Source organism: Labeo rohita, chromosome 2 (genome assembly GCF_022985175.1).
Source record: "Labeo rohita strain BAU-BD-2019 chromosome 2, IGBB_LRoh.1.0, whole genome shotgun sequence".
Classification (NCBI taxonomy): domain Eukaryota; kingdom Metazoa; phylum Chordata; class Actinopteri; order Cypriniformes; family Cyprinidae; genus Labeo; species Labeo rohita.
Window position 1 is genome coordinate 34986559 of NC_066870.1, and position 27447 is coordinate 35014005.

Genomic DNA, 27447 nt, shown 5'->3' on the forward strand with positions numbered 1-27447 from the left:
ACTCTAGGAAGTGGGGGAAATGGTTTGTGTTGCTCGAGACCGTTAGGGTTTGTCCGGCAACGAAGATAGCTAGATAGCGTACATGCATGGGGTTTAGGTAGATAACTGGGGGGAGTAGGAGTGCCAGCCGCGTGCTCTATGAGTGTTTTCATGGATCGAATTGAGTAAAAAGGACTCATTTACATCTATGATAAGTGCACTCTCTGGCAGCGACGAACTGTGTGATTACGGAGCACTGAAATGGACTTAACCGAGCAAAGAGGACTCATTCGCATTTATGATAAGTGTGCTCTCCGACAGTGACGAACTGTTTGATGTTTAAATGGACTGAATTGAGTAAAGAGGAATTGAGCCACAACTCCTCCAATTGTGGCTCACTGACAGTAAAGACGAGCACGGGACTCCCGTGTTGATGCAATCTCAGTACGGCTAATCTCTTTCCCGAAACCCCAGTGTGGGGTCTTGTTTCATGGAGACGGGGATTTTAATCAATTTGCATTGCATTTTAATCAATTTCTGTGTTGTCCATGTGGGGGTATGAGTGTGTATATCTTTGTGAATGAGTGTTTGTTTTAAAGTTTATATGTACATGATTACTTTGTATGTACTGAGCTAGAGGGAAACTGAGTCGATCTTTCAATCACTTGAAATGATTTGTGTGAACACGATTTTTTAGTATGAAGTGTGGGGCAGCAATAATCACTGGAGTGTAGTGAAGTGCAGTGCTGATTGTCACCTGGTTAACACTGTTTGCCCTAGTGAAGGCCTACAGGTTAATGTTTGATGAACTTATTGAAATGTTATTTATATACAGTTCTCTTTTTGTCCTCCATAAATGTCTGTTTGAACCTCTTTAGTAAAACTGGAGGTTCACTACAGTAGGTTTAATTATGCACTCAGTGCTTGGTTGGGCCTCCTTTTGCATAGCACTTCTGAACAGCCAGCCTTTTCAGTGATGACCTAGATTTTTACCCTCCTTGTGGAGGGTGCCGATGATCATCTTCTGGACAACTGTCAAGTCAGTAGTCATCCCCATAATTGTGGTTGCATGTTCTAAACTAGTCCAGGAGGTACCCAGTAATTATACTTGTATATTTATACTCCAAATTAATCAAACTAATCAAGCTCAAAATGAAAATTAATTTTGAGATACTGAATTTTAATTTTCCTAAGCTGTAAATCGAAACAATCAGAACTAAAAAAAAAAAAAAAGAAAAAAAAAAAGAAATATTTCAGTTTGTGTGCAATGAATCTAGAATATAAGATTTGCTTTTTAATATTCTTTTCCATGATATTCTAATTTTTTGAGATGCATATGTATATGCTAACACCTGAAATGTGTTGTGTTACCTATGATGCACTCAAAACTGGATCATCACATGACACTTTATTTACTGCGCTTTTTCACTCGCGCAACCAAACTTGGTGCTCGTTTTCGCCTCTGATTGGATTAGCGTGCTGTCAGTCAATCTTAGTACCGCCCCTGTAATGGAAGCAGGGTTGTATCTACTGTAAATAATCGATGAGGAAGATCATCTTTCTTTATGAAGTATGTCTTTATTTACATCTATTTATCATCGTTTACAAATGTTTATCAAATGTACATTTATTCATACTGACGACAGGCTGACGGTTATGGTAGAAATGTGACTGAAACGCTAAACGCTAAAGTTGTAAAGTTCAGCAGGTGCGTTTGTTTCCCTAGTCTCATTATAATATTTAAATATTACAGATATGATTTGGAGTTTTAGTCTGTATTCATGGTAATCATAATATTTTTAAAGGAATTGTGAATTTTGGGCTGCACGTTTGAAAACAAAAGTAAAACTCTCTTGTGCACTTGCAGTCTTATCAAACTGATCACAACACAAGATTACACAAGTACATTATTCTGTTTTTTATTTTATGACACGAATAAGTTCAGAATTAAAATGGTAAAAATATGGGATGTTTTTTTTCATAACATTGCTATGCCATCAAAAACTGTTTAAATTTTACTGTTTTATTGCTGTCTCTAAGTACCACCCTTTTTCTTTGCTTTTACAGGCATAATGTTGACTTTATGAATCATCCACCCTAACATATTCAGCCTACCATGAGTACAGTGGGAGAAAATCAGCTGCAGAGAATAATCAGAGATCTGCATGGTAAAATCACACACTCAGTGTGGTGCTTTGCATGTGTGAACAATCATGTGAACAGAGTCTCTTGACACTGATTGGCCAATAACTGGGAGACACTGCAGAATTTCCCCACATACTCTGTATTCTCTGTTATCACAACACATGTATCACACACAAACTTAAATATGTGTCCATAGACTACAAAACCAGGCTTAAGTAGCACGGGTATATTTGTAGCAATAACCAAAAATACATAGTATAGGTCAAAATGATAGATTTTTCTTTTATGCCAAAAATCATTAGGATATTAAGTAATGATCATGATCCATGAAAATATTCTGTACATTTCCTAACATAAATATATCAAAAGTTAATTTTTGATTAGTAATATGCATGGCTAAGAACTTCATTTGGACAACTTTAAAGGCGATTTTCCCAATATTTAGATTTTTTTTTCACCCTCAGATTCTAGATTTTCAAATACTTGTATCTCAAATATTGTCCTGTCCTAACAAACCAAACATCAATGGAAAGCTTTCAGATGGTGTATAAATCTCAATTTCAAGAAACTAACCCTTATGACTGGTTTTGTGGTCCAGGGTCACATATGTGATTTCCAGACCTTTATAAATCATTGAAATCTTAAGATGTTACTAAATATTGTTGTGCTTGGGTTTGAAATGTTCACATAGCTTCTTATGAAATAAACAAGACAGACTATTTTAATACAGATAAAGCAAATAACTTAATCTATGTTCTGCTGAAACTCAGAATATCAACTGTTTGTGCAGATGCAGTTTCTGAGTTGAGCAAAGAGTATTGTGATACTGGAGAGCCCATCACAGATGACAGCTCCAGCCTTCACAAGTTCTGCTATAAACTGGAGTACCTACTGCAGGTATGACACAGTCTTTAAGGTTGTTTTTATGTTTCTTGCTTTTCTTTGTACATCAGGAACTCCTTCCTGCAACTGCAGAATTCAGCAGAAATGTCCATACAAGTTCTATATATCCTTGTCTTTTGTGTCTTTAATGGTTTGATTTAAATATTATATGTCAGTAATAGTGCAGTATTTTGTGCAAATCTGTCCATAATTTAGTCCATATTTGAATAAGTTTTTAATTATTTGGGGGAGGGAAAAAAACAACAACAGAAAATTACCCGTTTACTACATTTATATCAGCCAGAGGTCATAATTAATTTCATTATTATTATTATTTTTTAAATAATTGTTTAAATACATAATAATTTAATCTTAATCTTAATTTGATGATTAATTTGACTTATGTTTTATTTTAGTATTATTTATATGCTTTTATAGTATTTATTCATATTTTAAATGAACCTTTTTACATAAAACATTTTAATTTTATTTTTTATTTTTATTATATAGCTTTAATAGCTTTAAACATTTTTTATTTCAGTTTTAGTTTAAGTAATTTTACTACTTCAACTTAATTTATTTAATTTGGTTGCCAATGCAACATTTCTAGTTTTCTGTTTAAAATGTATATATTTATAATAATTTTTTTCAGCTTTTTTTCAATTACTAGTCATAGTACAACTGCAGTAGATATCAATTCTGCAGATTTTTCCCTCAATCAGTGAAAAAATGTGAAACTAGTTGTAACTTGCAAAAAGTGGAATATCCTGTGAAATTTAGTTGTTACACCTGAACTAGTTTCTTGTTGTTTAACATAGAAATGATAGTGACCTGGATGACTGGGCATCTCCACACGCATATTTAACCAAGCATCAAATTTAGGGTGATTGCCGGGCAAATCCATCATTATGGATGTGACATTTAGCGTTATGGATGTTACATATAAAAGCTTAGAGAATGTATGTGTTCCCAATATACCAAACCATCTGTTTATATTTTAATAAACCCTTGTTGATAACCCTTGTCTAAACATCAGAAAAATATCAGTCTATGCACGAGTTACCTATTTATTAAAAAAGAGAAACAATCATGCATTATGGATGTGACAAAAAAAGGACACTTTTAGTTTTTGAGAGACTTTATACTTTGTAGGATTTCTGCGAATTAAAATGCACAAACCAGACGCAATAATACCCAACAAATAGAGAAGCGATGACTCTTCACAGATCATATAATTGTTACTGTATTTTAAATTTTACGTGTCTATTTATGAGGAATATGTATTGTTATGGAGGTGACAAGCTTGAAAATAGCACTTACCAGGCTATGGAAAGTCATGCACTAAAAAGGAAAAAAAAATGCTTTAAAAGAGACCTCACATGGGTATTTGAACCACCAAATGTTGACACCTGTGTTATCATTATAGTAAAAACCTTTGGTAAGAATTTTTTCATGGCAAGGTTGACATTTGCATGGAATTACCCTGCTTTGTTATTAACCTGTTGACCGTCGTGTCCAGTTTGACCAGAAAGAGAGGACCACATTTCTGGGCAGCAGGAAAGACTACTGGGACTACTTCTGCGACTGCTTGGCCAAGATTAAAGGAGCTAATGACGGCATTCGCTTTGTCAAATCAATCCCTGAGGTAATCCACTGCATAAGCCAAAACTTCTGTCGAAAAACGCGTCACTTCAGACGTGCGTGTTTGTCTCCAGCCTGCCTTCTCATTTCTCTTTCGCACTTTCATGTTGCTGGCTTTCTGACATTTTTTACATCCGTTTTTTCATCTGCACCTCTCTGGAGGGTTTGAAGCAGGAAGCAGTGACTCTCAGCTTCAGGTTGGTCATTCAACTAGCAGTAGACTCTCGCAAAGATGATTGTACCATTTGCAGGCCAAAGAATTGTGCATTATAGAGACAGGGATGTTATTTCTTTACCAAAGCAGGTGATTTGTAGTGCGTAAGGATTACTAATGCTCATACTTTGGGAGACAAAGCACTAAGTTTAAGTATTAAACTTTTTTTAAGCATAAGTGTCAAAAAAACTATTAAAGAAGTTCACTTCCAAAACAGAGATTCACATATAATGTACTCACCCCCTTGTCATCCAAGATGTTCATGTAAATTGTAAAGAAATTATGTTTTTTTGAGGAAAACATTTCAGGATTTTTCTCCATATAATGGATTGATATGGTGCCCTGATTTTGAACTTCCAAAATGCAGTTTAAATCCGGCTTCAAACGATCCCAAGTGCGGTTGTAAACGATCCCAGCCGAGGAAGAAGGGTCTTATCTAGCGAAACGATCGGTTATTTTCATTAAAAAAAGTACAATATAAATACTTAGATTCAAAATCGGGGTACCATAGCAGTCCATTATATGGAGAAAAATGCTGAAATGTTTTCCTTAAAAAAAAACATAATTTCTTTACGACTGAGCAAAGAAAGACATAAACATCTTGGATGCCAAGGGGGCGAGTACATTATATGTAAATCTTTGTTTTGGAAGTGGACTTCTTCTTTAAGCTTTAAGTATCAAATTTTAGCGTGCATCTCATCCCACATCATTTGTGCTACTTACATAGTACTTTAAATTGTGTATCTTATCAAAGATAGTGTGTGCTTTTACTTTTTGAAGTGGCCAGACATAGACTGACATTGAAGGAGTGACTTAAGCCTTATTTTAGGACCAGAATATTGTAGAGGAGAGCTGTTTTGAGTCTTTTTGAATCTTAGCCAGCAAGAAACCACCTGGAATACCCTAAAAACCACCTACCCATCACCCACAACATGCAGATTTTTTTCAGACTCACCTATATAGATTAAAGGTGATCACTCTCTTTGTGCCCTGTTCCCAACATAATCAGTTTAAGACATTAACTTGTATTACTCACAGGTTATAATTTAATTATTAGAGCATCCTTGTTCCTCATTTGAAGAACTTTTAACGCATACAAAATTCTTCAGAATTCATTTGCCACTGAGTTTTGAATCCAGAATAAATCCAGAAATCCAGCGTCAGCTGTAGTGTAACATTTCCATCTGGTGTCCTTATGCTCTTTGGTCACCCACTGTAATCCTCCATCTGCTGTCCCACTGACAGACACTGTTTGTGTTTAGATTGGCATATTACCATACTACTCATACAGCATTTTTCAGCATGCACTGTGTACTACACTAGGTACAGTATTCAGATTTTCTGCATTACAAAATTGTCCTATTATTGCATTTGCCAAAATGTGCAACATAAAACCAGATCACACTGTACTTTCTTGATTAATTATTTAATCAAACTGCCAAAAGTTTGATGTTTTTATACTAAAAGGGAAAATAAATGCATAAACATGTAGTGATGCTTATGTTAAGCAGATAATCTGCACACTGACCTTTGATCTAAGCTTAAATCTCAAAAATGATTGTCAGTTGTTTCTATCTTACTTTTGATTTTCATATGTGTTGTTATTGTTATTTGGCTAGGTTTGGGTTTGTCGGATGCAATCAACAAAATGAGAAGCGGTTGTGTTGTGGTCAGACAGACACTTGTGTAATTTATACAGAGTTAACCAGAACATATTTCATGCTCAATTCTCATTTCAAAACATGCATATGTTTTTTTTTTTTAAATGCAAGGCCTTTGTTTACTCTGTGTGATTTAGTTGAAGACGTCATTAGGGAAAGGACGGGCTTTTATCCGCTACTGTCTTGTGCACCAAAGGCTGGCCGACACTCTTCAGCAATGTCTTATAAACTACAAAACCACAAGGTAATGTATTCAGCAAAAATGCAAACATCTTAGTGGGAACTTGTACAGGATGCTTGATGCATTGCACCAAAATGCAAAGCTTTGCTAAAGTACAAAAAGCACATAAATTAGTCAAATGTGTATGATTTGACATGAACTAAAAGCCATGTGACACAGGTTTTTATAAGGATATTAGGGTAAGGTTATTAAACATAACATAACATAAACAACTTTAGTTATTTGCAGTTAACTCAAACTTAAAATGTTTAATTTATTTTCATTTAGTTTAACTTGATGCTATTCAATAACTAAAAAATGAATAAAACTATGTAGACATTTAAAAAGCCAAAAAAATGAAACTAATAAAAACATTACCTAAAATTATAATTAAAACTGAATAAAACTAAAAACGAATTAAAAATATCAATGAAAACTATGATAGTATCTCCACTATACTAAAATAACACTGATATAATGCATGTACACCTCAGAACGATCAAACATGTAAACAACCATTTTGGTGGAAAGTGCAACCACAATTGGCTTTAAAGTGTGGTAAGAATTTCACACGAAAGCAAAGCAAATGCATGACAAGAGATGCATGCTCTGCTAGCCAGCTTTAAAAGGGTTAGATTTCAGCAAATTAGTCTGCAATGAATTGCAAATAATTAATTTTAATTAGCAGTTAGTATTTATTTTGTTTTTGCATATGACTCAACATAGTCATTTGAATAGAGAGTGATAATGCATTTGTGCAAAGCTGCTCTTTAAACAGACCTGAAAGTGTTGATTCAGAACCGACTCATCAACACATTAATTTCTCTTCCTCCACCTGCTTTCACTTCTCTGAAACAAGCAACTTCTTGTTAAAGTAGCATTCATACACGTAATGTCAGCGGTTTTTATTATAGTACCTACAACAGAGTTAACCAAAGTTTGGTGTTTTTTTATGTTACAGAAGCAAAGCTAAATTTGTAGGAATGCACAGGGGTAAAGCATCTCTGAGAAACAAGCATTCTGAGAACATTTTGAGCAGTAATAATTTTATGTTTGTCGTTCAAAGTGAGTGGTATTATGAACGCAGTCCCTTCCTGAAGTCCCATCTGAACATCGATATCATCAATCACTTGTATGAGCTTAATGAGATCCAGTTTGATGTAGCGTCCCGAGGTCACGACCTTGACTCTGACTGGCCCACTTTTGCAAGGTGATTCATGAGAATTCATCCCATGCATGTCACAATAGTAAAGTCCCTATTTCAACACATTTAGACTGTAAGACATGTAAGCAGTTACATTACATCATATGTAATTTTTTTTTCATGAAAAAAAGAGTGTATAGTGCAAATAATTTTTTTTTTTCATTCATTTCCAACAAAGCAGCTGCTTACAATGTGAATGAAATTATGTTAGCAATACATGTGCCTTTTTTTGTTTTTATGTGACACATACAGAAAGACTCTGGGATCCGCTATCTCACCCCGCCCATGCATGGAAACCACCCAGTCGCTGCTCAAGTGTCAACAGTTTGGTCAGCAGTTACTCACAGGTTTGCTAACATGTTAGAAACACCTTAGACTTTAGAAACATCATTAAAATGATTGCTTTTGTTCATATTCTCATAATCTCTCGCTCTGTACCTAATATGTAAAATACATAAATACAGATTGTTAGATGTATCATTTAATGTAATCATTACATGTTGCTTATTCTTGCTTTAAAAAGTAATATATTGCGTTATTATATGTGACCCTGGACCACAAAACCAGTCTTAAGTATCATGGGTATATTTGTAGCAGTAGCCAAAAATACATTGTATCATGTTTTGTAAATTTCCTACTGTAAATATATCAAAACTTAATTTTTGATTAGCAATATGCATTAAAGGTGAACAATATTAAAGGTGAATTTTTTTCAGTTGTTTTTTTTTTTTTTTTTTTTTTTGCACCTTCAGATTCGAGATTTCCAGCTGTATCTCGGCCAGATATTATCCTAACAAACCATACATTAATGGAAAGCTTATTATCCTTTCAGATGATGTATAAATCTCAGTTTAAAAAAACTGACCCTTATGACTTGTTTTGTGGTCCAGGGTCACATATATTATAAAATTATAATATAATTTTTTTTTGTATAATTTATTTATTTTATTTATAATTTAATAATAATTTTATAATTTATAAGTATAATTTTCAATATTTTATATTGTTTTAGTGATTTTTGTTATGTGCTTTTTAAAATCTTTCTATTTAGCTTTAAATTATTTACATTTCAGTTTTTGGAATTTTAGATTTTAGCACTTAAACATATGTATTTCATTTTGTTGCCAAGACAACATTTCAGTTTTTATTTTATTTTATTGTGTCTGTCAGTAGTTAAAATGAACCTATACATAGGCTATTATGTGATTATGTAAATCACATAATAAGAAAACAACATTTTAAATTTGTGTCTGCTTTTCTTTGTTCCACCAGTCTAACTTTTTTAACTTTATTTATTAGATTTTTTTCTTAAATATATCCAAACCTTACAACACATATTTACAAACATGTATTCACTCATATTCATCCACATGTAATTGCCCTACAAACAGCAAACTAACCATAACACACACTCACGCAAAAAGGAGTAATTAATTACATTGCATTTATTTTAATTAAATTAAATAAGGAATAAAACCAAAGTAGACCTTCTGTGTTCACAGTAGTTTAGATTGTATTGACCTAATGCAGTGCATTTACATAGTCATTGTTGATTTCAATCTCTTTTCCCTCATGCAGCAAGCTCCGGATTTTCAAGGCCAAGATTTTGGCTCCAGTCTTCTAGGTGATCTCGGGGAACTAGGTGAGCTATCCTGTAGTGCTTCTGAGGACCTGCGCATTGAGCTTGACCAGTCAGAATTGAGACAAAAAGAGCTCCAAGAAAAGATCCAGCAGCTCACCAGCGAAGCAGCTGATCTGAAGGCTGTGGTCAAAAACCTACAAGAACAACTCTTGGCTAAAGGTCCCAATCAAGAGAAAGAAGGAGAGCAGGAGGTGGTGAAAGCTGTTAGAGAGTGCACAGATCGCCTCCATACAACCACACAGGGACTAGAGGCTCTACGTACATCCGAACGTAACCTAGAAGCCAAGTTGAGCGTTGCGGAGAACAGGAACATGGAGTTGCTGGCAAAGCTTGACGGAGCCTTGAGCGACAAAGGACACCAGGCTGCCAGCTACTGCGACTCAGCCTGGAGGATCCAAGAGCTACTGACCAAGCTAAAGGAGGCAGAGGAAGAAAGGATTGAGTGTAAACGAGAAAGCGAAGACCGGGCAAGACTAGCTGAGCGACTTGCCAAGGAGCTGAAGCTTCAGGAGGAGAAACTTAAGGAGATGGAAAGTAAACTGGACACTTGTAGAGTGTCTGCTGATAAAGAACGAACAACCGCAGTGCAGCAGGCTGATGAGCTGCAGATGACCATCAACCGCCTTCAGGGAGCGCTTTCCCTGAAGGAGCGAGAATCAGGGAACCTCCGGACTCAGCTGCAGGATGTACAGAGAGCACTCGAGGCCAAGGAAGGTCAACTGGAGGAGCACAAGAAAAAGCTCGATGAGGAGCTACAACACAAAAGTGTGCTTGAAGAACAATTGAACGCAAAAGTGACCGAGTTGTCCACCGTTACCCAGAAGATCCGGCAATTGGAGAATCTCAACCAGAGGTTGACTGCGGAAAGTCAGAGCCTCCAAGCGCAAGCCAAGAAACTGGAAGAGTACAAGAACCAGTGCACAAGTTTAATGGAGATCAATGCCAAGCTGATCCAAACGGTGAAGAGAAACGAGGAGAGCAGCAAGGAGCTGGTGCAAACCAAGAACGCCCTGGAGAAGGAACTGATTACCACACAGTCCTCTGAGAAGCAACTGAGAACCAAATTGGAGTCGGCTGGACTGACGGTGGATAACCAAAATCTTGAGAATGGCCAGATGAACAGCGAGGAAACCGAGATTGAACAACTTGAGGAGAAGAGTATATCAAGGGACGAGAGTGCTGCAGTCCCACAAGAGAACAAAACAACGACTTCTAGACACCTTCGGGAGGCCAGTGAATCTTCGAGAACTGATAATGGAGAATCCACTTCTAGATTGGCTCTGGCTGAGGCTCAACTTGAGCTGAACATGAAGGAGGTTTCCAGACTCCAGGAAGAGGTCGTGGAGCTCCGGGCACAGCTATTGGTGAGCTCTGAGGAGAGGATGAAGATCCAGGCTTTGCAGGAAGTGACGGAAGCCTCCAGAGAAGATCTCCGGGCTCAGACGGAGCAACTAAAATCCCAGGTGGAAGAGCTAAACCGTAGGCATGTGGAGGAACTGCTGCGTTGCCGGGAAAGAGAAGATGCTCTGGTGAAGGAGAGGGATATGGAGGCCAAGGTGCGGGCAGAAGCCCAAACAAACCTGAATGAAATGAAGGAAGAGCTTCACAAATTGAAAAAGCAGAATAGCACGCTTGTGCTTGAGAACGGAGAGGCTCAAGAGGCCTTACACAGGGCCAACACTGAGACAGCTGAGCTTGGGGTTCACGTTTGCATGCTGACGGGACAGAACGAGGAGGCTCAGTTGAGATGGGAAGAGCTTTCTACCAAACTGCAGGAGCTGCAGATGGAGGCACAGGAGGAGGTGGAAACTCTAAGTGATTCGATGGAGGCCTTGAGAAAAGATAATGCAAGACTTCAAGAGCAGCTAAAGCAGACTGAGAGAGTCCCAGAAGCCATGCAGAAGTTGCAGGAGAGACTTGAGCAGGTGGAAGAAGAAGCTAAAAGCATTCAAGAGAGCCGACAGAGAGAAGTGGATACACTGAGGTCACAGTTGAGCGATGAAGCGGTGCACCATCAAACTCAAGTGCAGGTAATTGAATTTAAAATTCTCTTGGTGATGGTTTTTGTTCTGTTTTGTCCAGGCTATTTATAAATGTCTTTCCGAAGGGTCTGAATGAGGAACTGGATGCATTGAGGAAGAGGCTGGACAATGAAGTCGAGAAAGTTTCAAGTCTGGAGTCCAAAGTTTTGGAGCTCGAGGTAACATGGTCCCATATTACTTTTCATTTTATTACCTAGAATATGAATGAATGAATCAAGTCTATTCTATCCACCTTTTTCTTCCAGTAAGAGTGGGTGTGACCATTTGTAAATTTTATGGGTCTGGCTTTCAGTCTCATCCACGTCCAACTATTTTCGCTGCTTGATATTGAAAATTGGTGTGTTTTACCATATTATTTTAATGTTTTATTTTAATTATGGTTTGTGGTGCAAACCGTTTTGCCGTTTAATGCACATTATTCTTATCATTATTTCCCTATAGAAGATAACAAACTGGAAGTCTCACCCATAGGCTATAGTTTTGGCAACTGTTAAACAACCTACTTTTAAGGGCCATTTATGCAGAATGTGCTTTTGCATTCCACTGCACTGATTTTAAATAGTTTTTGTATGATTTCTTTGAGGCATCCTGACTAGTCACTCTGCTTTTATAGCATCTCAAAGCATAATGATATTGACATTGTTTTCTATCAAGTAGGGATTGTGCTGAATTGTGAATCCATATTTGGAAAGGTGCGCAAAAACCAACAACACGTTCTACGAGCCACTAAAAGAAACATGGTTAGCCTCTTGCTAGCATAGCTTGTTACATTACAGTATATGGTTATATGGGGTTGTTTTTTATTTTCATTGTTTTTTATTTTTTTATTTTTTAATGTTTCTTATGCTCATCAGGGCTGCATTTATTTAATTTAAAAATGCAGAAAACATTTAATGTTGTGAATTATTATTACGATGTAAAATAGTGTTTTTCTGTTTTAATATACATTCAAATCAAATTTATTCCTATGATCAAAGCTGAATTTTCAGCATCATTACTCCAGTAATCAGTGTCACATGATCCTTCAGAAATTATTCTAAAATGCTGATTTATTATCACTGCTGAAAACAGTTGTGCTGCTTTTTTTGGAACCTGTGATACTTTTTTAGGATTATTTGATGAACAAAAAGTTACAAAGAACAGTATTTATTCTAAATATAAATATTTTCTAAAAATGCAAGTGTTTGCTATCACTTTTCATCAGTTTAAAAGTATTAATTTCTTTCAAAAAAGAAAGAATAAAAATTTACTGGCCCCAAACGTTTAAACAGTAGTGCATATTGTTAAAAAATATATATATTTTGAGAATTCTAATAATAAATCAGCATATTTCTGAAGGATAATGTACCATTTAAGACTGGAGTAATGGCTAATGAAAATTCAGCTTTGCATCACAGTAAAAAAAATTATATTTTAAAGCATATTAAAATAGAAAATTAATTAACTTTTTTTTTTTTTTTTTTAAATACAAAATATGTACAAAACACCTGTCTGCAGAGTTTTGTCTGTCATCTAGACATACCTAGTTAATGTCATGATGGTACTGTTACTATGTTTTTATCCTTCAATTATGTAAAATAACTGTTGCAGTGCTACAAAACATTTAACTTTTTACCACTTTTTACCACTCCACATGTACAGTGAAAAAATTGCAAGATTTGCTAGTCATTACTTTTAAAAAATTATTGCAACCGCATTTAAAATATTTTGACGTGAAAATTGTAATACTTTTTTATTAGTCTGTAGTGCATGAACATCCGTTTTAGAAAATTTATATTTTTCTCCTTTTTGAAAATATTCACTACTGAAACTTTGCTGCTTGTACAAGGGTACATGGCCATTAGCAGAATTAAGAACAAATTTTCTTTAAATTCTTAATGGATTATATTTATTCTAGAAAATGTGCAAATAGCCCTTCCTTAATAATCACTAAAAAGGTGTCGCTTAACTTTAGTTCATCGCAATCTCATGATATTCCTTTATAATCGACAAACCTCTTATTTGCATCGTGTTACAGTGAGAGGATTTGCAAGCGTGCCAGGAAAAAAACCCTTGTGTTAGGTTTCCTGTGAGTGAACTCAGTGGCCAAACACAGGTATTCAAGAAATCAACAGATATGTCTATGATTGGCTACATTGCTCAACGCTACGAAAACACATAAATAGAATATTTTGACGCTTTCCAGAACGCAAACACAAATGCACACAGGAGTCTTTGGCAAATTTGTTTTGCAGATATCCTATTATTATAGTTTTAACTGAGGGTGCTTTAGAAGGCGTGAGAAATTGGCTGTGTGGTGTAAGAGCATGACAAAAACAGCAGACCTTATTTACCACATAAACAGTGTAAGAAGAGATGACTAATAGGACAATTGCACATAATTTGCATATTCTGAGCACCACTGACCACAGATCTTATCTTGTAAAATTCGTGGTACTGCACTAGCATTCAAAAGCGATTTTAATATATATACAGTGAAATTACCCAACAATATAATTGTGAGAGAAGGCATTTTTAGGGGTTCCATAGTACCAATGTTGAGGTGTCTAAATATTCCCAATCCTAATTATTTCGATTAAACGTCTTTTAAATGCATGAAAATCAACATGTTTTTGCATCCATGTTTTTTTGTGTTTAAAAGTCTGCCAACAGCGATTACAGTCAGATGATCGAAAAGAAAAGTGCCCTCATAGGCGATTCTGAAAGTTTAATTAATCAGAAAGAGGAACAGATCAAAAACCTCAGTGTGGACTTAACAAGGTAAGATATTTCTGTATTGCTTTTGAGCTAGTCCATACATTAAAATATAAAAAAAAAAAATATATATATATATATATGTATATATATATATATGTATATATATATATATATATATATATATATATATATATATATATGTATATATATATATATATATATATATATATGTGTATATATATATATATATATATATGTATATATATATATATATATATATATATATATATATATATATAGATAGATAGATAGATAGATAGATAGATAGGAATTTTTGCTTTCTATTTTCTGCTAGCTGTTTTGAATGTCTGCTGGCCTGATTCTTGTTTTTAATCAGAGCTGAGGAGGAACTGGCTCTTGCTCAGCAGTCCTGTAAAGAACTGGGTGTGAACTTAAGCAGAAGTGCGATGGAGAAGCAGGCCATTGAACTGAAGATGTCTGCTGAGTTGGATGACCTTTATCGCACCAAAAAAAATCTGGAGGAGAGGCTCATCGAGCTCATAAGGTGACTTACTGTATATACAGTAGTTACCTATCATGTATATCTGTCACATCAGAATATATGAAGAGTTTATTTGCAAAAACTGCTTTTGACAATTCTTTAACTGTATCTGCTGAATTGTTGCAAGCTGTTGTTAATAGAACTCTGGCGCCCCCTACAGGGACAAAGATGCTTTATGGCAGAAGTCGGACGCACTGGAGTTTGAACAGAAAAGGAGGGCTGAGGAACAGACAGACAAAGACGTCACATACTGTTTGAGCTGCCGCAACAACTTCACCTGGATGCTGCGCAGACATAGCTGCAGGTCAGGGGTAAAACTTTAAGGGGAAATTGCTTTTTTCGGAAATGATGTTCATCTGGCTTTCAGTAGCTAGACAGTGATGAGTAATTCTGTCCAAGCTGTGCTTGAAACGGGTTGTCACAGTTTCTTAAATATATGTGATACAGTTAAAGAGTGTCCTATGATTTCATAGCGATAAATGTCTGTTGTATATGTGTAGTATACTTGACCCAACCCTTAACTTGCTCTGACTGGTCAGTCATCCGTCTTCTGATTGATGGGTTGCTCTACATAATAAAACTTAATAGCTTATTTTTAACTACCCAAAAACATCCATGTAGCATAATATTTAAGTACACTACCAGTCAAACATTTTCGAACATTTATTTGATCCAAAGTACAGCAAAAACAGTACAATTTTGAAAGATTATTACAATTTTAAGTTGTTTTCTATTCTAATATATTTTTTATTAAAAAAATGTAAATATTTTAAAATGTAATTTGTTCCTGTGATTTTAATGCTGAATTTTTAGCATCATTACTCCAGTCACATGATCCTTCAGAAATCGTTCTAATATTACAATTTGCTGTTTAAAAAAACATTTATTATTATTATTTTATTTTTATTTCAGCTGAGTAGAATTTTTTCAGATTTCTTTGATGAATAGAATGTTCAGAAGAATAGCCTTTATCTAAAATAGAAATCTTTTGTCACATTACAAATATCATTATCATCACTTTTGATCAATTAATAAAGCATCCTTGCTAAATAAAAGTATTAATTTCTTTCCCCTCCAAAAAAAGAATCCTGAAAAAATATACTCGTCTGTTTTAATTATTGATAATAATAAAAACAAATAGCATAATGAGCAAATCAGCTTATTAGAATGATTTCTGAAGGATCATGTGACACTGAAGACTGAAGTGATGATGCTGAAAATTCAGCTTTGATCACAGAAATAAATTACATTTTAAAATATATTCAAATAGAAAGCAGTTATTTTAAATAGTAAAAATATTTCACAATATAACTGCTTTTGCTGTATTTTGGATCAAATAAATGCGGGCTTGGCGAGCAGAAGAGACTTCTTTAAAAACATTACAAATCTTACTGTTCAATAATGACTGATAGTTTATATTATTTTATAATTTATTATAGTTTTTGTGGTTTCTCTGTTCTGTTATTAATGGTTGTGCTATGTAGACATAAAAACAACAATTGTCATTGTACCATTAAAATATATAAAATAAAATAAAATCAATAAGGCTGCATTTATTTGGTCAAAAAACAGTAAACGTAACATAATATTACATAGGGATATTATTAATATTACATATTTGTTTGTATTTAAAAATGTTTACAGTATAATTTATTCATGTGATGCAAAGATGATTTTTCAGCATCATTACTCATTCAGGAATCATTCTAATATGCTGATTTGCTGCTTAAGAAACATTTATTATTATCAGTGTTGAAAACTGCTTAATATTTTTGTGGAAAATGTGTTACACTTTTGTTTTCAGGATTCTTTGATGAATAGAAAGCTCAAAATAATAGCTTTTGTTTTTTCTATAATTTTTTTTAACAGGTTTTGTCAGCGCCCATTCTGTTACTACTGCCTCTCTCATGATACAAATGTCCACCGCTGCTGTAAGGACTGCGTCAGTAAGCGCCATTCTGCACATGCGGATCCGGGTAGTCCTGGACGCCCAGTCCACAGCCCAATATCAAGCCCTACGCGAACCAGCACGCCTGGTGTCCCATGTAAGATGTTATAGAAGGCAGAACAAACATGCTTTGCAACCCTTTTATGTGATTTACTGTGAATTGACTGTAAATGCTTTAAATGCAATCCAAATGCATATTGGTTGAATACAATCTAACCTTTCTTCAGATAATGTGTTGTAATCCTGTGTGTAATGTGAATGTTCTCCTCACAGGGGTGCTGAAGTCCCCTCGGTCAGATGACACAGCATATGACATCATCACAGAAGAGGAGGTGAACTGTGTCCATGACAGCGACTCGTTATACACCACCGCTGTGCAGCCCTCAGAGACACAACAGCTGTGAGATGCACGCAAACTCACACACCTGTCTAGTTAGCACAGATTCTCTGCACTAAACACAACGTGCTGAATTTGTGCTGAAGTAACAAACAAAATTACATTTGCTCCTGCTGAGCTGAACTCGGGGTTCATTATTGGATTTATTTTCATTCGTCAGAGCAAATTTGACATGCACACATGGTGCCTGCCAGAGTATCTAAATGGACTACTGAGTAAACATAATACCGAAACTTGCTGGCTTTGTTGCTGTTTCATTTATGTCACTGTGGTGTGCGCTTATCTTTAGTATGTGGTTAATTAAGTTTCTGACAGGAAATGATATGTGAGTGCATATATGTCTGCAGAAGCAGCAGTGACATCACCAGCACAGAAGATTCAGACGAGCTGATCGGCTCCGTTCAGGACGCTGAGATTTGTCTGCTGAAATCTGGAGAGAAGACGTGAGTCAGACACAAAACACTCATGATGGGTCCTGATTCCTTTATGATTTTTGCACAATTATTGTTATAATTTAATATAATTAGAATTAATATTATTGTTGATGCAAAATAGCTAACTAAAGCATAAAACATAAATCTAGTATTTTTTTGTATTTTTAAATCTAGTGAGTGAGACACATCATCATCATGATGGATCCTGATGCCCTTATGATTTTTGCAAAATAATAATAATAATTTATTATTATACTTATTATAAATATTATTATTACTAAATAAAATCTAGTATTGCATAAATGCATCTGTTGTTGTTATTATTATTATTATTATTATTATTATTATTATATAAAATGAAGTATTACAATGTCTAGTAATCTAGTATTACAATATTTAATCATTCCCATGAACCTAAAACGAAAATAACTAACTACATAAATCTAGTATTTTTTTTTGTATTTTTAAATCTAGTGAGTGAGACACATCATGTTCACGGTGGATCCTGATGCTTGTATTTTTGCATAATAATAATAATAATAATAATAATAATAATAATTTATTATATATTATATATTTTAATATTATTATTATCATCAAATAAAATCTAGTATTACAATACTTAATCATTCCCATGAACGTAAGAGACACAACACTCATGATGGATCCTGACACCCTTGTTTATTTGTAAAAATAGTAAATAATAATTATTATTGTTATTATTGTTGTTAATATTGTTGTTGAGCCAAAAAAAATCTAGTATTGCAGTATTTTATAATTTCAATGACAATGCATGAGACACAATAAAAGTATTGTTATTATTTATTATAATCATAAGAATTAATACTATTGTTGCAAAAAATAAATGCAATATTGCAATATTTATTAATTCCCATGAACATTAGTGAGACACACAACACTCATGATGGTTCCTGATGTGCTTATTATTTGTGCAAAATTATTGTTATTAATTATTGTAATCATAAGTTTTTGTATTATTATTGCTAAGATGTATTTTAAAAAATCCAGTATTGCAATATTTATTAAATTCCCATGACCACTGGTGAGACACACAATGGTCATGATGGATCCTAAAGGTCTTATGATTTTTGCAAAATTATGGTATTTATTTATAATAATAATAATAATAATAATAACTATTATTATTATTACTATTATTATTGTTGCACTAATAAAACACATCTAGAATGGCAATATTGCATAACCAGCATTGTGTTTTATTTCACAGGCTATCTGTGCCGTTTAGTGTAGAGGACGTGACTCAGTTTGGCAATAAGTCCAGAGAGCTCTTCATCAAGTCCAGCTGTTACAGTGTCATTCTCATCTCCGCTGCACATCCGGGTCCTACGATCAGCTGGGTCTTCTCCTCCGAACCCAAGAGCATCGGCTTCAGTGTAGTGTACAAAGAGAGCACAGATACGCCTCTAGAACAGGCCAAGGTAACATACGCATGACATACGGCCATAAATTCATCAGCATTTCTCAGTTTATTGGTTCATGTGCCAGCTGAACCCCGCTATTAAAATGCTTGGAAATGAACTCTGCCAGAGTACCAGCTTATGTCATACTACTGCTTTCCAGCCAATTTATAACCGCTTGGACACAAATTTCATTCTTTTGTATTTTTGAGCAGCAAATCAGCATATTAGAATGATTTCTGAAGGATCATGGAACACTGAAGACTGGAGTAATGATGCTGAAAATTCAGCTATGATCACAGGAATTAATTATGTTTTAAAGTATATTTAAATTTTTCAGGTTCTGATCCCTCTGACGAGATGTAACTCTCATAAGGAAACAATTCAGGGTCAGCTGAAGGTCAGAAACCCTGGAGAATATACTCTTATATTTGATAACTCCTTCTCCAGGTTCGTATTAGGATCAGTTAATTCCTCCAGCAGAGCTTCTGTTGTTCTCTCTTAAACGCTGTTTAAGTTTTGTTGTTTTTCCTGTTTGCAGGTTCCTCTCGAAGAAAGTCCAGTACAAACTGAGTATAGAGAAGCCAGAGGTTTGCAACGGAAGTGATTGCTCTTCATAGGAAAATGAATCACGCACACTTGTGTCTGTGCCAGGTCATGGACCGCTTGTCCAGTCAATATGGCTGTTTATCAAGCCAAACATATAATGCTGCTTTCAATGAATTGTGTGGTGAATCTCACAATCAAATGAAAAAAAATGAGAAATTTAGTTCGTAATAAAATAAAGTATATTTATATTCCCCTTAAATTCTTATTACAGTAATGCAAAAATCAAATATTTGTTACTGAAATGTTAAAATGTAAATAAATAATGGCTATATATACACAATTTTATAGTAATAATATATATATAATAAATAATAATATTTTTTTATGTGATCATTGTAATACAGTAAAGAGAATCTTAAAAAAAAACAGAAAACATCCAGATGCATTACATTAATGGGAATTTGAGGGTGAAATGTGTGTATTGGTCATGAAAAATAATAATGTCAAAATGCAAAAAATGCTCCCAAGGGTAATTTCTTTATGTAATAAAATAATTTCTTATTTTTGTTAATTTGAAATATGACCTGGACATATTGTGAGATTCACCCTCATTCCAGCCACATTCCTCTTATGGATGATTGCTCTTCATTCATAACCTTTTATGAATGATTTTAACACACTCTTGGCCAACTCTAATGGCCAGAATGGTACAATATCTCTGACATACTTATTAAGTGAATGGACAGCGAAAAAAAAAAAAAAAAAAACTCAATGAAGGAAAACCCCTGAAATTTGGTGTGGTCAGTAGAAAAATAGATGAAGTTTTTATAACAGATTATGCACTACAGAAGAGCTTTATTACTGTGTTTTTTAATGAATTAGTGATATGAAGGAAATGCTTGTACTACATCAGGTTACTGACATACAGGGACATTTTTTCATTCTATCTAATATTCATTTAAGTCTAACCTATGCTAAAAATTCAGGAATTTAAACAGCTATAAATGGATAAGAATTATGAATAATCTATTTTCTTATGAGGTTGCATAGTGTATCTCTCATAATATGGGCATCTTAGGTCTTTTTCCAAAGCTTTATAAATCAACTATGACTTCTCTGCAGACATATAATCTGTATTCTGAAGGGACGAGTGCACAGTAATAAGGGGAAACTCCATTTCCTGGCCGTCTTGTTTTTTTTCAACCAAAAAATGCATTTTCATTCGGCTGACGCCAGGGAAAAATTCATAAGCAATAACTCAGTGACTGTGTTTTTTGCATAAATCAGATTGGCGGTGCAATAACTCCAGCCTGAAGAAGGTGGACATTGTAAATGACACTTTTTATAATGGCTACATTTTAATAATAAGCATTGATTCTTCACTGTTGCACTTTTTGAATGTGTTTCAGAGGCTGATGATGGCATTTGATCAAAGAACTGTAGCAGTCGTTTTTTATGTGCGGTTACTGTAAGTAGCTGTGATATGACAGTAATGTTATATTACAGCTAGTTTGAAATGGGGCTGAATTAAAACTACTTGGTGGCGTGACTCTACTTTGGACCCAGTGTACTGTATATCCATTGTTGTTTTTTTCGTAGGCCTACAATTGTTATGCAATTGTTTAAATTTAACTTAATGTTTCTGAGGCATTCAGTTACCACAGAAGCTAGCTTTAGTGTCTTTCAGTCTTCAAAAAACACACAAAAAACACTGTACAATAATGTACATACAGTGGAAGGTTTGTATACTTTGATTTGTTTTATTTATATATATATATTTAGTAATTATATATTTAGTAATTTTTGTATTTAAACTAATATTACTTTTAGTTGCCAAGCGGTGTTATTGTAGTATCATTGAGCTACAATTAATATTAGTTTTTAGTCATATTTTGAGTTTTTATTTTTATATTATCGTTTTAGTTTGTCTCTAAAGTAAATTTGTTGTTTGTTATTTTTTGAATGCTTTTTTTAAATATAATTTTTATTTTTGCTTTTAATTTTTTCAATTTAATTTAACATTTTTCATTTATGGTTTATTTTGGTTATTTTAATACATCATCTCTCTCTCTCACACACACACACACACACACAAATATATATATATATATACAGCATATCCTGTCATGCACATATATTATACACACATATTTAGTATATACGCACATTTTATATACACACATATTTTATACACACACATTTAGTATGTACACATTTTATATACACACATATACACATATTTAGTACACACACACATATTTAGTATATACACACATTTTATATACACATATTTTGTATATATACACATTTTATATACACGTATATTTTATTCACACATACACATATTTAATATACACACACATTTTATATACACATTTTATACACACACATATTTAGTATATACGCACATTATATACACATATTTTATACACACACATATTATACACACATATTTAGTATATACACACATTTTATATAGACATTTTATACACACACACATATTTAGTATATACACACATTATATACACACATATTATACACACACATTTAGTATATATGCACATTTTATATACACATTTTATACACGCAGACACATACACACACATTTAGTATATACACACATTTTATATACACATATTTAGTACACACATATTTAGTATATACACACACATACACACATATTATACACACACATATTTAGTACATACACATTTTATATATACACATTATACACACATTTTATATACACACACATATATACATAAACACATTTATACACATACATATTTAGTATATACATTTATATACACACACATGCACATATTTAGTACACATACACATTTTATATATACATACACACATATATACACATTTAGTATATACATGCATATTTAGTATATACACACATTTTATAAACACACACACATATGTGTGTGTGTGTGTACATATATAAGTTAAGCATTATATTTCTTAAAACAAAATCATTTTCATGGTTTTAGTTATCAGGTTATTAATTTTTGTTTTATATTTAAGTGTTTCATCTAATATCTGCATTTTTTCCTTTGAGCTTTATTGTAATTAACCAAAAATATTTTCAACAATTATAATTTTTGTTCACATTAACAATACTTATGTATAATACTTCTTGTAAACAAAACACTGAAGCCACAGACCACCGGCAACCCTTAGCCATAGTAAAACACAATAACACGCTCTCATGGCATTGCCATCTGCTCCAGGAATATGTGTATGTTCTCCACTGTGATGAGCTCAGTCTCTATGCATGTGTCCACTAAGGATATTGATTATTCCCTGCCAGGGCTGCATCATATGCTGTCAGTCATGCTCATATGCCGGTTGCCCGTGGTTACGCTGCGCCACAGAGGGCGAGTGCCACTGAGATCACCGTGAAGTCCATCTGAACACAGCGTGTTTGTGCTGCAGAGTCCAGACCGTTTCCCAAGGTTAATGAACCCATTGTAAATCAGATCACATCCAGTGACCGGCCTGCAATGATCAGAGATTTACACACATACAGGGAGAGTGAGAGAGAGAGTAAGGGATGGGGGAGGGGGTGTAGAAAAATGTGAGTTGAATATTAAGTCCTAGCTCTCACACACACATATATACACTAGCATGGAATTACATATTCAGGGTTCAGGGAAACAGATGTGATTGTTTAAGAAATGACCTTTAAAAAAATGCATATTGGTATAAGTCATCTGAATCAGTGACTGTGTTCACAATGGATTTCTACCATGCTACTCGCACTATTCCTGCAGTATTTAGCATGTATACTGCATATCCCAGCTGGCATTTCAACATTTATTCGTGGGTAAATCGGTCTGGAACTTTGTTTCAATTTTGCAAACTGATTCAATGTTGATGTTACAATATGGTTGAAATTGCAATGCTGTTTCTAGGGCTGTGTTAAAAAATTTGATTTCTTAGTTTTAGATTATAACTTTGATGAACCAATACTGATTCTTAAATCCCAAAAATGAATAATTTACTCTGCTATTTTCAGTGGATGCATGAAAAAAAAAAAAAAAAAACAGAACCAAATATTATTTTTGAGCATTGCAAGACATGTTGTACTGTTACTTTTGATATGAAACAAAGACGATGTGTAAACGGTGTGTTTTATAACAAAATTCAATCAAGTTCCATTTTGGCGCAGTTTAATTGTTTAGTCCAGCTGCTAGCTGCATTATCGAATTGCAAGCTTATAAATCAAAATAACCATAACCAGCCCTAGCTGTTTCCATGTTTTGCATACTCATCTTGTTAAGATTTCAGTCTTGTTAACTCTTATACAAGTATTTGGCATTAAACTTTATTGTAGTGTTTTAACGAAAGATTTAGCACGGGTGTATTTGTAGCATACATTGTATGGATCAAAATGATAGATTTTTCCTTTATGCCAAGTAAAGATCATGTTCCATGAAGATATTTTGTATATTTCCTACTGTACAAGCTTAATTTTTGATTAGTAATATGCATTGCTAAGAACTTAGAAACAACTTTATAGGCGATTTTCTTAATATTTACATTTTTTTGCATCCTCAGCTTCCAGATTTTCAAATAGTTGTATCTCAACCAAATATTGTGCTATCCTAACAAACCATACATCAATGGAAAGCTTATTTATTCATCCCAATTAAAAAATGTACCCTTATGACTGGTTTAGTGGTGCAGGGTCACATTTACTAAAATGCGCATTTGCGAAAAATGAGCTCTGAGTACCGTTTCCCACAATGCAATGCGTATAATTCATTCACGTTGCTATAGTTTTGGGTATTTTATTGTTATTTATTTTTAAACATGAAACAGTATCTACCTTATTTTTTAATAAGAGTGGCTGTGGCCATTTCTAAATTTTATGGGTCTGGCTTCGCCTTCAGTTATTTTTATCTGTACGGAACGGCTCATTTTGCTGCTTGATGTTGCAAATTGGTTTGTCTTACCATATTATTTTAATATATTATTATTACTATGAAAACACTGGTTTATAGTGCAAACAGTTTTACTGTTTACTACACGTTGTTCTGCTCGTTATTTCCCTATAGCGGCTAATGAACCGGAAGTCTCACCCATAAACTTATTCCTGCATTGAAAAAGTTGAACAGACATTTCAGTATGTTATGTTGTCACATAATGCCACTACGCTGCATTGTAATAAATATAGCTGATGTGCATTTTTATTTTAATTTTACTGCAGAATCGTTTGACTACAGTGTGATAGTTAGCTAATGTATTTCCAGCCAATATCCATCCTATATTCAATGTAACAGCCTCTTAAGAAGTGGATGGGATTCCAGAGTACTCGATAGCTGATTGAAGTGGTGTCCATTTCATATCATGCTCAGTTAAGTGTACTATAAATCTTTGCTCGCTCCCCTCACGTGTGTCTACAATGGCTGTGCATTTAATTAACACCTGTATCTTACATGTGAACAATTTATCGCTTGTTGTCTAAGATATTTTTGGGGTTTAATACAAGTTAAGCTCTCGAAAAAGCCATGTACATTTTATAACTGCATGGAACGAACGTTATGAACCCGGAATGTTTCTCCAAAATTGCTTCCTACAGTTCCTGTGACGCATGAACATGACGCAAAGATGTTTAATGTGTAATTTCTCAGAGTGATTTTGGCGAAGGACATTCTCTAAACAGAAACGTTTTATCAGGCTGTCGTTGATGTGCTGTGTGTGTGGTTATGAGCACTAGGTGGCAGTCTCAGACTCACAACCATTACTGTTAAAAATCACAGCCATGAACGGCACTGATTTGATTTATTATATCTGATTCTTGAAACTGCATTCATAAAAAGCCAAACGCTGCCGAAGCATGACTTGAAAGAGAATACATTGACAATTTATGTCTGAAAGCTGTAAGACAACACATGCAAACAGCCTGTAAGTATCTATGATAGCAGATTTTTTTTATATATTTGGAATTTGTTCACATTATACTTCCGTAGTCTGTAGGCTATCATAATTCTATTTAAGCTGTTTTTTGACAGCTTTATTACCCATCAAATTCACTCTCTGCTTCATTTAGCCTACTGTTTTAGTGGTGTTGTCACTACAATGTAATACAAAACCGTTTTTTTTTTTTTTAGAAAAATGTTTGAAAAATAAATAAATAAAGTATATTAGTAAGGTTGGTGTCATGCGTCACGATTTCCTTCAGACATTGCTAACAATGTTCTTAATAACCTCTGCAACAGGACAGGTGATGAGCAACAGGCATTATTCATAATATGCAAATAAGGGCCACGGTGACGCGTGGCCTCTGGAATCTGTTTACGTTCCACTGTGTGAATTTTATTAGCATAATGAACAACCCCAGAACGCTTTTATTCTCCTGAGCACTGTGAGTACACTTATTCAAATTCTCTCCTGCTAATATGCCAGTGTTGCTAATCAATATCAAAGTGTATTTATGTGTGTGTGTGTGTGAGAGAGAGACAGAGAGCTGAAGACTAACAGATGCATTTGTGTCCCTTTTCTCCTAGTATTTGTCGGTGTCAAGCACAATTTCATCAGAGCGGTTGCTTTAGTCGTCCTCAGAGGCCGTTCATCACAAACTTCCGCCTGTCAAGTAGCAACCGAGACCTCCTTGTTCATTTCAGCTCTCTGCGTCTCATCAAATTCCACTTCCCTCTTTCCTGTTTTCTGTTTTCTTCGCTACCTACTTATTTTTACCACTTACTTTAGCAGTTGTTGCATATCAGTTAAACTGAATTTTTTGGAAAAAAAAAAAAAAAAAAAAAATGAAAGAGACTACACCACCAAGATGTTGCCAGGGTGTTGCTATGTGGTTGCTAAGGTAATTTTTAGCAGGTTGCTAAGGGTGTTTCTGGTCCAAATCTAATCCAAATCCACTTTGATATTCTGGTCACCAGATATGGCTTTGTTCCTTCCTTCACTGTAAGAATTTTACAGTTTTTTATTGACTTAACAACTGCATGACAACACACTGGAAACAGAAATACCCTAGCAACAGTATAGACGTGTGTTATAACCCACTCAGGACACCTTAGCAACCACATAACAACACCCTGTCAACCAGAAACACTCTCGCAACAGAATTGCAGTGTGTTAAAATGAACCCAGCTGACCTTAGCAACCACATGACAACACCTTGGCAACAAGAACACCCTACTAACCACATTGCAACACTGTACGTAAGTCTGTAACATATTTTTAGCTGTTTTATTGACTTAGCAACTGCGTAACAACAACCTGGAAACCAGAAATACTCTAGCAACAGCTTAGCATTGTGTTTGAAACCCACTGAGATCACCTTAGCAGTAACAATTTGGTAACCAAATACACCCTTTCAACAGCATAGCAATGTATCAAAACTCACTTAGATGAACTAAGCAACCACATGACAATGCCATGGCAACAAAAACACCCTATTAATTATGTAGCAACACTGTACGTAAGTCTGTAAGATTTTTTTCAGCTGTTTAATTGACTTAGCAACTGAATAACAACACCCTGGAAACCAAAAACACCCTAGCAACACCACAGAAATGTGTTAAAACACACCCAGAACACCTTAGCAACCACATTACAACATCCTGGCAACCAGAAACACTCTCGCGACAGTATAGCAATGTGTTAAAACTCACTTAGATGACCTTAGCAACCACATGAAAACACCCTGGCAACCAGAACACCCGACTAACCATGCTGCAATACTGTACGTAAGTCTGTAACATATTTTTAGCCTTTTTTTTTTTTTTAGTAGCTGCATAACAACAACCTGGAAACCAG

General features: G+C 34.4%; 1 protein-coding gene and 1 long non-coding RNA gene across 2 annotated transcripts; both read left to right on the top strand.

The window, feature by feature from the left end:
• The first annotated feature begins 1422 nt into the window (after positions 1-1422).
• Positions 1423-21210, top strand: fyco1b (FYVE and coiled-coil domain autophagy adaptor 1b). Its single transcript, XM_051134488.1, is given in 19 exon segments — positions 1423-1549; positions 2047-2147; positions 2915-3021; positions 4526-4651; positions 6660-6766; positions 7809-7952; positions 8199-8223; positions 8225-8293; positions 9525-11618; positions 11696-11788; positions 14272-14390; positions 14725-14892; positions 15050-15193; positions 16759-16934; positions 17111-17237; positions 17582-17677; positions 18918-19128; positions 19448-19557; positions 19649-21210. Coding segments are annotated over 18 exon segments (4047 nt in total). The 5' UTR covers positions 1423-1549; positions 2047-2095; the 3' UTR covers positions 19728-21210.
• A 4193-nt stretch (positions 21211-25403) lies between these two features.
• LOC127183088 (uncharacterized) lies at positions 25404-27186 on the top strand. The gene is made up of 3 exons (XR_007829996.1): positions 25404-25575; positions 25890-26035; positions 26178-27186. It is a non-coding gene; the product is annotated as an uncharacterized LOC127183088 (long non-coding RNA).
• Positions 27187-27447: the final 261 nt, after the last annotated feature.